Source organism: Anastrepha ludens, chromosome 3 (genome assembly GCF_028408465.1).
Source record: "Anastrepha ludens isolate Willacy chromosome 3, idAnaLude1.1, whole genome shotgun sequence".
Taxonomy (NCBI): domain Eukaryota; kingdom Metazoa; phylum Arthropoda; class Insecta; order Diptera; family Tephritidae; genus Anastrepha; species Anastrepha ludens.
Window position 1 is genome coordinate 132527365 of NC_071499.1, and position 13082 is coordinate 132540446.

General features: G+C 34.7%; 1 protein-coding gene across 1 annotated transcript; it reads left to right on the plus strand.

The window, feature by feature from the left end:
* The first annotated feature begins 9771 nt into the window (after window positions 1-9771).
* On the plus strand, window positions 9772-11603 carry LOC128859341 (uncharacterized). The gene is made up of 2 exons (XM_054096295.1): window positions 9772-10020; window positions 10082-11603. Exons 1-2 carry the CDS (start codon window positions 9843-9845, stop codon window positions 10393-10395), a joined length of 492 nt encoding a protein of 163 aa, XP_053952270.1. The 5' UTR covers window positions 9772-9842; the 3' UTR covers window positions 10396-11603.
* Window positions 11604-13082: the final 1479 nt, after the last annotated feature.

The window sequence follows — 13082 nt, forward strand, 5'->3', positions numbered from 1 at the left end:
AGGTTTCTTAACACAATACAGCCGCGGGGCTGATGTAAGTTTTTTTATTATTATCCGATGAAAAATCATAACTTACGCAATTTTATTTGAATATCCAAATGTATTTGTATTTGACATTCCAGGTATGTACATAATATCGAAGTTCTAAACAAAATTGAAAGATAAACTTTTTTTAAATCATAGGTCATATACACAAAAATTAGAAGGTGATACTTTGGAATTTACAGTGATGAGACATTCCGGTTCCGGAATACTTACAGTTTTACCACATACATGTACACATGTATGTATGTTTATAACAGCAGATATGCATTTATAAAAAAGTGTGCATATATATGTAAATGTTTGATTATAAATATATAACGCATGCCGTCAATCATAATAAATATTGACCAATTTAACAGTGGGACCAACGACGCACAGTACTCAACCATTTTGCGCGGAGTCATTGTACACATTCATATGTATGTACGTATGTACATAAGTATACAAGTTTGATATCGATCCTTGGGCGCATATTCGCTGTCTCGTCTGCGTTGAGCCTAACAGTCCAATCATGCCTATATATTTGCTAAGTCATTAATCATTAAATGAATGTCATGTGGAAATTGTGTGCTCAAACTTTTTTATGCAACCAATTGAAAGGTCATTCTGTTTTAAATTACTTGAAAATTCAATAAATATGGCTTCGTCGATAAATTGTCAAAACCACAAACATTAATTATGTTCATATGTATGTATAATATACACAAAGTATATTAATTGTGCTTATATATGCAGAATATATGTCGTAAAGTAAGGTTAAAACTTAAATTTAAAACATTGGTTTTTTGGTGTTAAAATTTCATTCGTTAAATTTTTTTGAAAGATGGTTTGTGCTTGTAAAATTTGTTGGAAAATACACAAGCGTTCACTGCACTAGTTTTTCGAGATGACTTCCTTAAAAACTCAACAAATATGGTTCCACAGCCACGGATTTACTTTTGATTATTCCCGATTATTAGTTCGAGAGGCCGCTCCAGGGACACCGTCTCACCACGTCTCGCAATTGAATCGCTGCGCTTTGGAAGGCATTTCGGAAAACGACTTCAATAATTATCTCGAGGATTGAAAAAACCGTTGGTAAAAATGGGAATAACTTTGATGTTGATGAAAGGCATTTAAAAGAATAAAGATTTGAAAAGTAATGCGCAATTTCACTTTACTGTTAGATTGCATACGAAACGGCAAACAATTAATAGTAGTTCTATAAGTAGGTAGATAAATAGTTATACTTACGTACATATGTATTTTAATAGGCTTCTGATTTGCTATTCTATATAAAAGAACACTTGCGTAAATAATGAATTAATGATGTAATTTACATTTAGAATTTATTTATAAATATTAAAAAGTAAATTACAGATTAATTGAAATTTCCAGGAATAATATATTTTTACTCTCAGTATCACAATCGTTCTGTTTCGCGTGTGCAAACAGGAGGTATTTGCAGTGTATTGTGGACATGCATGTGTGGTGAAAAATAATTGAAAATTAGATATACTTAAATTACTCTTTAAAAATTTGTAATATTGTTTATTAGGCATGAGTTCAACAAATTGAGTCTCAAGCTTTATTTTCTAACTAATTCCTTTTACCAATTCTACCTATAGCCAATATTTCATATTATATATTTGTATATAATATACAGGTGTATGTAAGTATTTAACGGCATGCAATGAGTGTTACGACAACTGTCACATTCAGCGAAGGTCCAAATCCCTCAACTCTCAACTCAATACAACTTAATTTTGAAACGAAATATTACTAAAGCGACTTGCATCTGTATGTGTGTACTTAGTCTATATATGTATGCATGTATTCAAAATGCAGATTTATTTGCATGCATTTGGCGGCATAAAAATGCAAATCTCATTCGTTATCTGCCGCACTACCTACACAGGCCGACAAAATTTAACCAACATTCAGACCCAGAAACCAGACTATATATTTCCGAAGGTTTATGATGCGCTGAATCCAAATCTGGCCTCAGAATTGCTCTATTAAGATTAAGATAACATAGACATGATATATTCGATTACTAATTTTCTTGAATTGAGTCTTATTTTTCTTAAAATTTTGTCTCACACCATAAGTGTGCTGACTCACCACATCCCTACACTATCTAACCTTTGGGTACCGAGTCACACACAGCCCTAACCCCTAGAAACCACCCCTATCATACCGCGAGCAGGCTAACCCACATAACCGCAAGCAGGCTTTCCCACAAACTCCAAATTTACATACTATTAATCCATATATTTCAGGCCCTCAAACCCAAGAAAATTAGTAAGCGACTATATCATGTCTATGTTATCTTAATCGATTTTCAGGTGTAGGAAAATTTCGAAACATGAAAATTTCAAAATGCGATATCTCTGCGAAAAAAAATGATATTTGAGCAAACAAAACGCCATTTGAAAAAAGAAGGATTGTATTTAAAGATGCCATCCTTTAATTTTGGTGAAATAAAACATCTGCAAGGCTACATAACCTCAAATATGGGCAAAAATGGGGTTTTTTGCACTTTTAGGTTAGGATATCTCGAAAACTCAAACTAATAAATTAATTTTAGTTATCAATCCGAATTTTGCATAGACAGAGAAGCAGATATTAGTTTAAATTATTTCGGATACTTTTCCTTGTAGACTAGTGCTATTTTTAGAGGCGCGCACCGAGTGGAACCGGCCCTCTTATGACTATTACTTGCCTTGGTAAAGCTTGTGAATTTGTTCAACGCTGATTTGCTGAACAACGCCATAACTCAAAAATTAAAAAAATCGAAAAAACGGCTTCAAAGCTTTCAATTTACTATGCCTCCCTAAGTAAAAAATAAGGGAACATTTTCTTCTATTTCTATTAACGCAATTAACAAAAACAATTGCAGATTTATAAGTACCGGAGAACCTACCTATTGGCCAACTGACGTAAAAAAAATTCCAGACTTGATCGATTTCTGCATAACCAAAACATAAGCCATAACCAATTGACAATTCAGTCATGCTATGAACTTTCTTCTGACCACTCGCCGATATTACTTGAATATGTAAGTTATATAAAATCTATAGATACATCTTTTCGCATATTTAATGACAGAACCAACTGGGAAAAATTCCGCCACCATATTGACGATCAACTTATACCAAATGTGATATTAAAAACGCAACTTGACATTGAACGTGCCATTATCCATTTCAATGACGTGGTACTAGAAGCAGGGATCAGATCGGAAGAAGAAAAGAAAATTGGCAACCAAAACAACTACCATTATGACTTTACAAAAATAAAAAGGACGAATACACACGAAATAATAGCTTGCACCAAAAAAGGACTAAAACATAAAAAAGCACCCGGATATGACTTGATAACAGGAAAAGCATTAGTGGAGCTACCAACCAAGGCATATCTATTTTTGCGAAACGTTTTCAATGCCATGTTTCGCTTGCAATATTTTCCGAAACTCTGGAAAGTGGCAGAGATTATTGCATTGCCAAAACCGGGTAAAGATCCAACTACCGTATCATCTTATAGACCAATAAGCTTACTACCAACAATATCTAAAATTGCTGAAAAATTACTGCATGATCGACTAACCCAATTTCTGGAGAAAAAACGTATAATACCGGATCATCAATTTGGATTTAGAAAAAAACATTCAACTATCCAACAGATCCACATAATTACAAATAAAATCCAATCAGACTTTGAAAACAATCGTTATTGTGCGGCAGTATTCTTAGACGTAGCTAAAGCGTTTGACAAAGTGTGGCACAAAGGCTTACTCCACAAAATAAAAATAATGATTCCTTTTGACTACTATCTACACTAATATTATAAAGAGGAAAACTTTGTTTGTTTGGTTGTAATGAATAGGCTCAAAAACTACTGGACCGATTTTAAAAATTCTTTCACCATTCGAAAGCTACATCATCCACGAGTAACATGGATTATATTTTATTTTGGAAATAGGGCTCGAGATATAGGTCAAAACGTGGACCCGGGTAACCTTCGGATGTGTATGTACAATATAGGTATCAAATAGAAGCTGTTGGTGAATGCTTTAGTCCAGAGTATTTTTCATGCCGCTCCGTGACTAGGGTCTCGAGATAGAGACCAAAACGTGGGCCCTAGAATGTGTTTGTACAATATGGATATCAAATTGAAGCTGTTGGTGAATGCTTTAGTACAGAGTATTTTTCATGCCGCTCCGTGACTGGGGTCTCGAGATATAGGTCAAAACGTGGACCCGGGTAAACTTTGGTTGTGTATGTACAATATGGGTATCAAATGAAAGCTGTTGATAAGTGCTTTAATACGGGGTAATTTTCATACCTATTGATGACTAGGGTCTGGAAATATATGCCAAAACGTGGACCCGCCGTGTCTTTGCACCGAATTAAACCAAACTTACACACATTGTTAAGGAGGTATTGAAGATGGTTTCCGTATAGTTTGGATACCTATTGGTAGATAGGGTCTCGGGATATAGGTCAAAACGTGGACCCGGGTAACCTTCGGATGTGTATGTACAATATGGGTATCAAATGGAAGCTGTTGGTGAATGCTTTAGTTCAGAGTATTTCCATCCGCTCCGTGACTAGGGTCTCGAGATAGAGACCAAAACGTGGACCCTAGAATGTGTTTGTACAATATGGATATCAAATGAAAGCTGTTGATAAGTGCTTTAATACGGAGTAATTTTCATACCTATTGATGACTAGGGTCTCGAAATATATACCAAAACGTGGACCCGCCGTGTCTTTCGAACCGAATTAAACCAAACTTACACACATTGTTAAGTAGGTATTGAAGATGATTTCCGTACATTTGAATACCTATTAGTAGATAGGGTCTCGAGATATAGGTCAAAACGTGGACCCGGGTAACCTTCGGACGTGTATGTACAATATGGGTATCAAATGAAAGCTGTTGGTGAATACTTTATTACAGAGTATTTTTCATGCCGCTCCGTGACTGGGGTCTCGAGATATAGGTCAAAACGTGGACCCGGGTAACCTTTGGTTGTGTATGTACAATATGGGTATCAAATGAAAGCTGTTGATAAGTGCTTTAATACGGGGTAATTTTCATACCTATTGATGACTAGGGTCTCGAAATACATGCCAAAACGTGGACCCGTCGTATCTTTGCACCGAATTAAACCAAACTTATGCACATTGTTAAGTAAGTATTGAAAATGGGTTTCGTAAAGTTTGGTTGTAATTCGGAGCACTGGCAACGGGTACAGCGTTCTTTTGAACCAGCCATAATGTCGCTTACTTTTTTAACGCTTGGGGCGGAACTGAACTGTCAAATTGACAGTGTGAGTTACAATGTGTCAATATTTCTTTCTGATTTGGATGCCATAAGGAAAAAACGTAAGTGCAACATGTAAAAATTGTTTGTGAATTGGAGTGGATTTTGGAACAGTGAATAATTTCTTACGAAATTTGAGAATTTAATGTGAAATCCGAATGAAATTATGTATTCGTGGAAAAAAAATTTTTTTTCGTTTTTTTTTTTTTGAAAAATATAAATGGATAATGGTTAAAAAAGCTCCAATGCTTAATAAAACATATAAATTGAAACGAAAAATTCATGGATGATCAGGAAAAAAGACGATTGTTTTATCATATGCGTTGATTTGAAATTTAAAAACAATCTTCTTTTTTCCTGATTTTCAATTTATATTTTATATATTATTTACTCAAAAACAAATAGAAAAACAAAAAATATTGTTTATGCCAAAGCGCTTGAATAAAGAATAAAGAATTAAATAATATGAAAATCATATATTTTCTGTTCTAAACCATATCTATTCTATTTTAGTGTGCCCAGTGAAGGGGGCCGGGTTTGCTAGTCTTATCATAAAAAGCTACCTAACTAACCGAAGTTTCTATATTAAATATGACAATCAATGTTCAGATACTCATCAAATAACTGCTGGAGTTCCGCAAGGAAGCGTTCTTGGACCTCTACTATATGTTTTATTCACCGCAGACATACCACCTCCTGACGAAACTAATTCATCAATTGCTACGTTCGCAGACGATACAATACTACTGGCATCGGATAAAAGCTTAACTATCGCTACTGAAAAACTACAGCGATACACAAACGCAGTTAAGGAATGGTTCGATAATTGGTGCCTAAAAATAAACGAAGACAAAACCGTACAGGTTATATTTACTACCAAAACAAAATTTACTGCAGTTCCAATAAAAATAAATGGCAAAGCAATTACAATTAAACCAACTACTAAATACCTTGGAATACATTTGGACTCGAAACTAAATTGGAATCACCACATAAAGCAAAAGGTCAAACAAATAAAAGAAAAACTTCGACAACTTCATTGGTTAGTCAGCACAAAATCCAGACTTACTATACAGAACAAGCTATTATTGTACAAATCCATGATTAAACCAATCTGGCTATATGGACTACAGGTGTGGGGAACGGCTAAAAAGTCTCACCTAGTAAAAATTCAACGACAGCAATCGAAGATTCTTCGAATTTTGACCATGTCTGACAGGTACACGAAAAATGATGACATCCACAGGACTTTTAATATAGCAACAGTAGACGAAGAGACCAAAAAAATAGCAAGAAGCCACTTTGAAAAAATACAGGAGCACAATAATGCAGAAATCAACAAAATTCTGGAAAGGGAAAAAAACACTGAAAGACGCTTAAAGAGAACTCGACCAAGCGACTTAATGAATGCTAGAAAATAATAAATGTGCAAAGGGGTTAAATTGCTGTTAAATTGTTGTAAAATTGTAATTATGTAGAGTAAAACTTGTATTGAATATTATTTAATTGTATACAGTATTATTTCGTTTATTTTAATTTTTATCGCTTTGACACTGGTCATTAAGCGATGTATGTTAATCCTGGCCAAATTGTTAAACAACGTACTTAATGTCAATGGGCAGATGTATAAAATAAAGGGGACAAAAAAATATTTTCTTCTAATGAGATATTGTTAATAGCTGACGCCATGAGTTTTTAGTAAAGTAGCGAGTTAGCGTAAAGGAAGAACTGCTATCCATTTTTGCATACTTTTGTAAACAAAATTTTTTGATTATGACGTTCATCCAACAAATGAGCGATATTCTGTGACTTTTCACGGCGACTTTTTCAAGCTAATTTACATATATTTGTTTATTTGTTCATGCCGTTAAGGAGCAAGGAGAGTGACTTGCGAGTACATACTGCATTCTGCATTCATAAGTGAATATTCACATGAAGCCTTTCAGAAACTGTGTCCAAGTTTGTTCTCACCACTTTCCTATATTGGGTATACAGCTGTCGTTCCATCGAACCTTAGTAACTTAGTATCCCAGCTCTTGTCATTACTATCGGAACACAACTTTTTGCTCCTCAATAACAGTGACCACCGCCCCGACTTTCATGACCTGAAACCTTTTTGTATCCTTAAAGACATCGTAGGACAATAAGACATCTCTCTCCGAGCTCTAGAAATGTTTTACTCTACAAAAGAGTTACATCGCCATCAAACTCTGGTTTTCCTAGACATGACTGCTTAACAGAATTTGTGCAGTATTTATGGAGGTACATATACTATGTATATAATTGCCACCTGCATGTTGAGGAACTACTGTTTTGGTATTTCATCCTGGCTACCTCGAAGCTTCCTGTATTTGAAGAGCGACGATTATGGCTGGATGGTCAGTATGGGTGTAGTGTTTACTGACCCGCTCCATTTATTGCTTTGGTTATACTCGTACCTACATACATATATATATATATATGTATGTATATCGATGGTTTTCGAGAAAAGCGACACAACTCAAAATTAACTCAAATTCGGAGTTTTGCCGTTAAAAGCAAAAATCAACTACAGAGTTTATATATTTTTATCTGGAAAAGCGTCATAAGCGAATCTTGAAGCAATTCTGAGAGATGGCGTTAGTGTCGTTTTGTCAGGTAATCGAATTGGCGCGTCAATTATCTAGAAAACTGACCCACCTCAGTATTTTGTATTTTTGAATTGTGTCACTTTTCTTGAAAACCATCGGTATGTCTAAGGGTTCTAACCCATTGCAGGGTTTCTATTACTAAATAATTCGTTCGGTAGGAGAAAGTCTTAACTCCAAAAATCTAAAATTCGCTGCAACGAAACTCCACAAAACACAGAATCTTTTCAAAATAATGCCATTATTTACAAACATTTGTCTAATTAACATATGTAAATAGTTTAACCAAAAACTATTTTTACGATTACCGCTGGGAAATTGCAAAAAGGAAATTACAATGCAGACAATGCGCTGCCAAATAGAACTTTACGCTAGTCGAAACTTTGAAGAGCTTCAAGCGCATGAATCAAAGCTGTCATTAGGTACTCTCTCATATGTTTTTACATACATATGTATAATGATAGTAGTCGAAGCAAGTCAAGTGAAGTATGCGTGTATTGAGCCAGCACCTCTGCATTACTGGTAAATTTATATATGTACATATGTATGTTTTATATTATTATATTTATACATATTTTTATGTATGTATGCATGATGTGTATGAAATTACACGTGATACTACGTATGAGTTTATACTCACTCGCTGATCAAATGATTGATGAAAATTAAGTGCGTGTAAAGTCAAATAAAAGAGCAGCTTTAATAATTATTGGAACTGCATTCGTTAAATATATGTATGTATGTACGTACACGTGCCCTATTTTGTAATAGAGACAATAGTTTAAGGCGAGGCGAGTAGAAAATTACCGGAGCTTGTACTATTGAATATTTTTTCAGCCCGATCCGATGATGTCTAACCGTGCCCATTTGATCCCAAAATATGGAAAATTTGAAAAAATCACAATTTTTACTAATTTTTTTTCGTTTCCAATTTTTTTGTTCGAATCTTATATTTATTGATGTGATGCGATTTCAATTAATGATCTTGTTTACTTTATTGCGGTATGGCCCAATTTATATCGCGAAAGCCACCTGACAAAAGGCGCTTTCAGCACACATAACTGATTAGTGAAACGTGGAAAATATGTCACCGTCAGTTGAGTAATAGAAATTGTGTTTTATGAACGGTGTGTTGAGCCAGCTGCTAAATGAAATAATTATTATTTAAATTTTATGCAAAGGTACTTTTTAAATAATATTTCACACTTCACTATGATAATAAAAATAAAAATTTGTTTCATAATCAACACTTTGGTGATCACTAAACAATTCATCAACTGTTGTGTTCGCTGAATACGCTAAAAGTTTTGAATTTTTACTCGACCTTTGATTTAGTAGGCTTTGACATTGCATTCTTATTCAGTGTGAATTTTTTTCTCGATATTTGAATTGGTAGGCTATGGCATTGCATTTTTATTCAGTTTCAGTTGTCTTATGCGTTTAATAGTACAAAAGTAATAAGTTAGTGAAAAAATGAGTTCAAAATCATTATCAGGCATTCCGAAAAAAAGATTACGTTCTGAGCAAAAAATATTTCTTGTGGGTGAATGTGAAAGTGTTATTTTGGGGGCCAAGTTGCCATCAATGAAACAGGTGCTCCAATTATTGTTTTACCAAATGAGGCACGAAAACTTGACTTTGGAAAGCAGTATGAAATACACGATTGGTGCCACGATTGAATTTTGGAAAAAAGCTAAAATTCCCACGGCGCAAGAAAAAAATTGTATTAAAAAACTTAAAAATCTTTACGAGAAATTCAGAAATTTACAAAAACATTCCAAGACTCCTAACGAGAAGTGTCGTAAAAATGAAGCAGAGTTTAAGGATAAAATTGAAAACTTCATATTTGACATTGCAGCCATGGATGCCCTAGGTATAATGAAAATGCAGGAAGATGAAGACTTTCTTTTGCTCCAAAGAAATAGAGGACGTCCAGGTAGTATGTATGGTGCCGATACTGTACTCACAAGAAAAGAAAAACGCAAAGAGCAACGAATGGAAGAAGAAAGAAAGCGCGTTGAAAAGCATTTAGTTCATAGTAAGTTTATTAAAGTTAAGCTTTACTGGTTCTTTTTTTTAATATTTGATTTTATTTGAAGCTAATTATGCTCTTGAAGTCTCTGATACCGATGATGCTGAAAAGGATATTTCAGCTGGCGAAGAAAATGCAGCAAAAGATATGAATGAAGACGAAGATACAGACGGAAGTAACATTAATTTACTACCGAAAAAGGCAAATCGAGGAAAAATTAATTTTATTGATGATAGAATGCTTGCGTGCATGGACAAATGTAACCTCTCAACAAGAGATGCCATGCATTTGGTGAGTGCAATGGTTGCTGCCTTCATAAATACCATGCAAAATGTTAATGGAACGCCGTCAATAAAAATGGAAGATTTAATTCTTAATTGAACAAAATTACATTCGATGAGGAGAGATTACCGTCGCAGACAAGCTCAAGAGATTATTAATGGATTCAATGTAATGGTTTTACTGAGTATGTTTATAAGATTTTGGATTCTTGACCTTTATTTTTACTTGTTTGTAGATTCCCGACGTTTTTGTCCTTCACTGGGATGGCAAGCTGCTTGCAGAAATCCGAGGCACAGAAAAGAAAGATAGATTGTCTCTCGTTGTTACAGGAGAAAATATGGAAAAACTGCTGGGGATACCAAAAATTGAAAGTTCAACGGGAGATGCAATAGCTGCAGAAATACATAATTTTTTGTGCAAGTGGAAGCTCGATGATTTAGTGGAAATTGTATCATTTGATACAACAGCTGCTAATACGGGAGTTAATAATGGAGCAGCGTTCTGCTTGAAAAAAGGTTGGGCCGAAATCTACTTTTCTTTCCCTGTCGTCACCATGTTAGTGAGTTGCTAGTCAAAGCAGTGTTCGAACTAAATTTTGGCAAATCATCAACACCGGAAGTTCCCTTATTCAATCGTTGCTCTAACAGCTGGAAGAACATTAATTCTAAGTCATTCAAAAGTGGAATATCGGAAAATGAAGTTCGGAAAGTCTTTACAATAGCTGAAGTGGAAATATTTAAGAATTTTTGTCTAACTGCATTAAATAGTCTCTTTGTTGGGGAAGACGTACCAAATTTTTCACAAGTACGGTCACCTGGCGCTACATCACACGCAAGGTTTATGTCGAAGTGCCTATATTGCTACAAAATGTTTCTGTTTCACGAGCAATCCGCATTAACGACTTCAGAGATAAAGAGTCTAAGAAGCGTTCTTATTGTTTTAACCTGCATCTACGTTCCATATTGGTTTCGTTGTGTGGATCCACTAGCTGCTCCACAAAATGACCTTAAGCTCATTCAAGATGTGATTGTATATTTCGATAAGAATGTATGCAATGCCTTGTTACATAAAATTAAAAATAATTTATGGTATTTGTCGGAAGAGGCGGTTGGCCTTTCATTTTTTGATGATCAAATTCCATCACATATTAAGCGAAAAATGGTGGAAGCAATTACTAGCGATAACCAGAAAGAAGATGCTGTTCCAAAGAGAGTTGTTGCAACAATGTCAGAAATAACGCTTTACGGCAGCAAGAATATACATGATTTTATTTCATCAAGAACTGAAACATTCTTTACCCGCTTAGGAATTGAAATAAGTTTTTTGGAATCAGATCCTTCAACATGGCAAGAAAGTGAAGACTATATAGCGGGAAAACGAGTTTGTCAGCATTTGTCTGTAGTTAATGACGCTGCAGAGAGAGCATTGAAATTGATCACAGACTACAACAGATCGCTTCCTTATAATGAAGAAGATAAACAGTACTTACTGCAAGTTTTTGAGCACTACAGGCAATTGTATCCGTCTTACACCAAAACAACTCTCATTAAATAGACAATCTAATTCTTTAATTAAAATTTTATTAAATTAAAATAAATTATATAAAAAAAGTTAAATTATATATATATTAAGTATTGTATATACATATCAAATTAAATTAAATTAAATTATATAAATTGGAAACAAACAAAATTTTTGTAAAAATTGTGATTTTTTGAAATTGTCCATATTTTGGGATCAAATGGGCACGGTTAGGCATCATCGGATCGGGTTAAAAAATTACACCGTTTTTCATTACTCCTAACCTCATGTTTTACGACCCGAAAATTTATGGATTTCCACAAAAAAAAGTTACGGCCAGTCTAATATACATACATACCCACGCATTACGGTCGTTGTTCATTCCACCTGGGCTGAACGACTAAGCTGGGCTCTAAGCAACCGACCCCGGCAGGTTGCGGATAGCCGGAAGGCCTGTAGTAGCAGGTTAGTTGCGAAATAAGTTTAAACGAATAAGCAATCCCCGACAATGAGCGGCCAGAAGCGGAGGAGGCGGCTAAATGACAGCCCATCCGATGAGGCTTCCGGTGACAGAAAAAAAAAAAAAAAATCCAGGCGCGGCGGTTTCCATAGTGGACGGCTTCCTGGTCAGCGTCTGTTCACCATGTTAGGTGGGGCTGCTAACTGACCGGTATATGCCGTGGCGCACTGGGAGTCTCTCATCACTTCAAGAACCATACAAAATACAAAATGAGAATCCTTGAAATCCGAAAATGTTGGGAAAATTATCTTAGAACTAAAGAGCTAAGTAGTATTCTGATTAATATCATGTCAAAGTTAACATATGACAAACTAGTTCAAATTAAACTAATAAATAAATGGTATGATAGAGAACTTACGGAGCTTAATAAATTAAAATTTGAACTTTTTAAAACGGCTGAAAGAAGTAATGACTGGTGTGAATATCATTTATTAAAACGACACTATAAGAAAATGGTAAAGCTAAAGAAAGCACAATATATGGAAAGCAAAATATCTATGAATTCCCACAACCAAAAACTAACGTGGAAATGTCTCAAAGATACTGTTAATATGACCACCAACACAACTAAAATAAAGAAAGTGGTATTAAATGGCGTGTGGATCGAAGATGAAAATGAGATAGCAAATGAGCTTAATAAATATTTTGTGGAAAGCATCATGACAATTCATAATAGTATCGAAAACATTGTAATGAATGAAGAGCGTGAAGTTTTGGACAAAAACATATTTGAATTTAGGAGGGT

What these genes read in the sequence shown, in the direction of transcription:
- LOC128859341 (XM_054096295.1), top strand. Translation starts at nt 9,843, where the DNA reads ATGGATGCCCTAGGTATAATGAAAATGCAGGAAGATGAAGACTTTCTT. An exon ending in TGAAAAGCATTTAGTTCATA is followed by an intron (nt 10,021 to 10,081) that starts GTAAGTTTATTA and finishes TTTTATTTGAAG; the next exon opens with CTAATTATGCTCTTGAAGTC.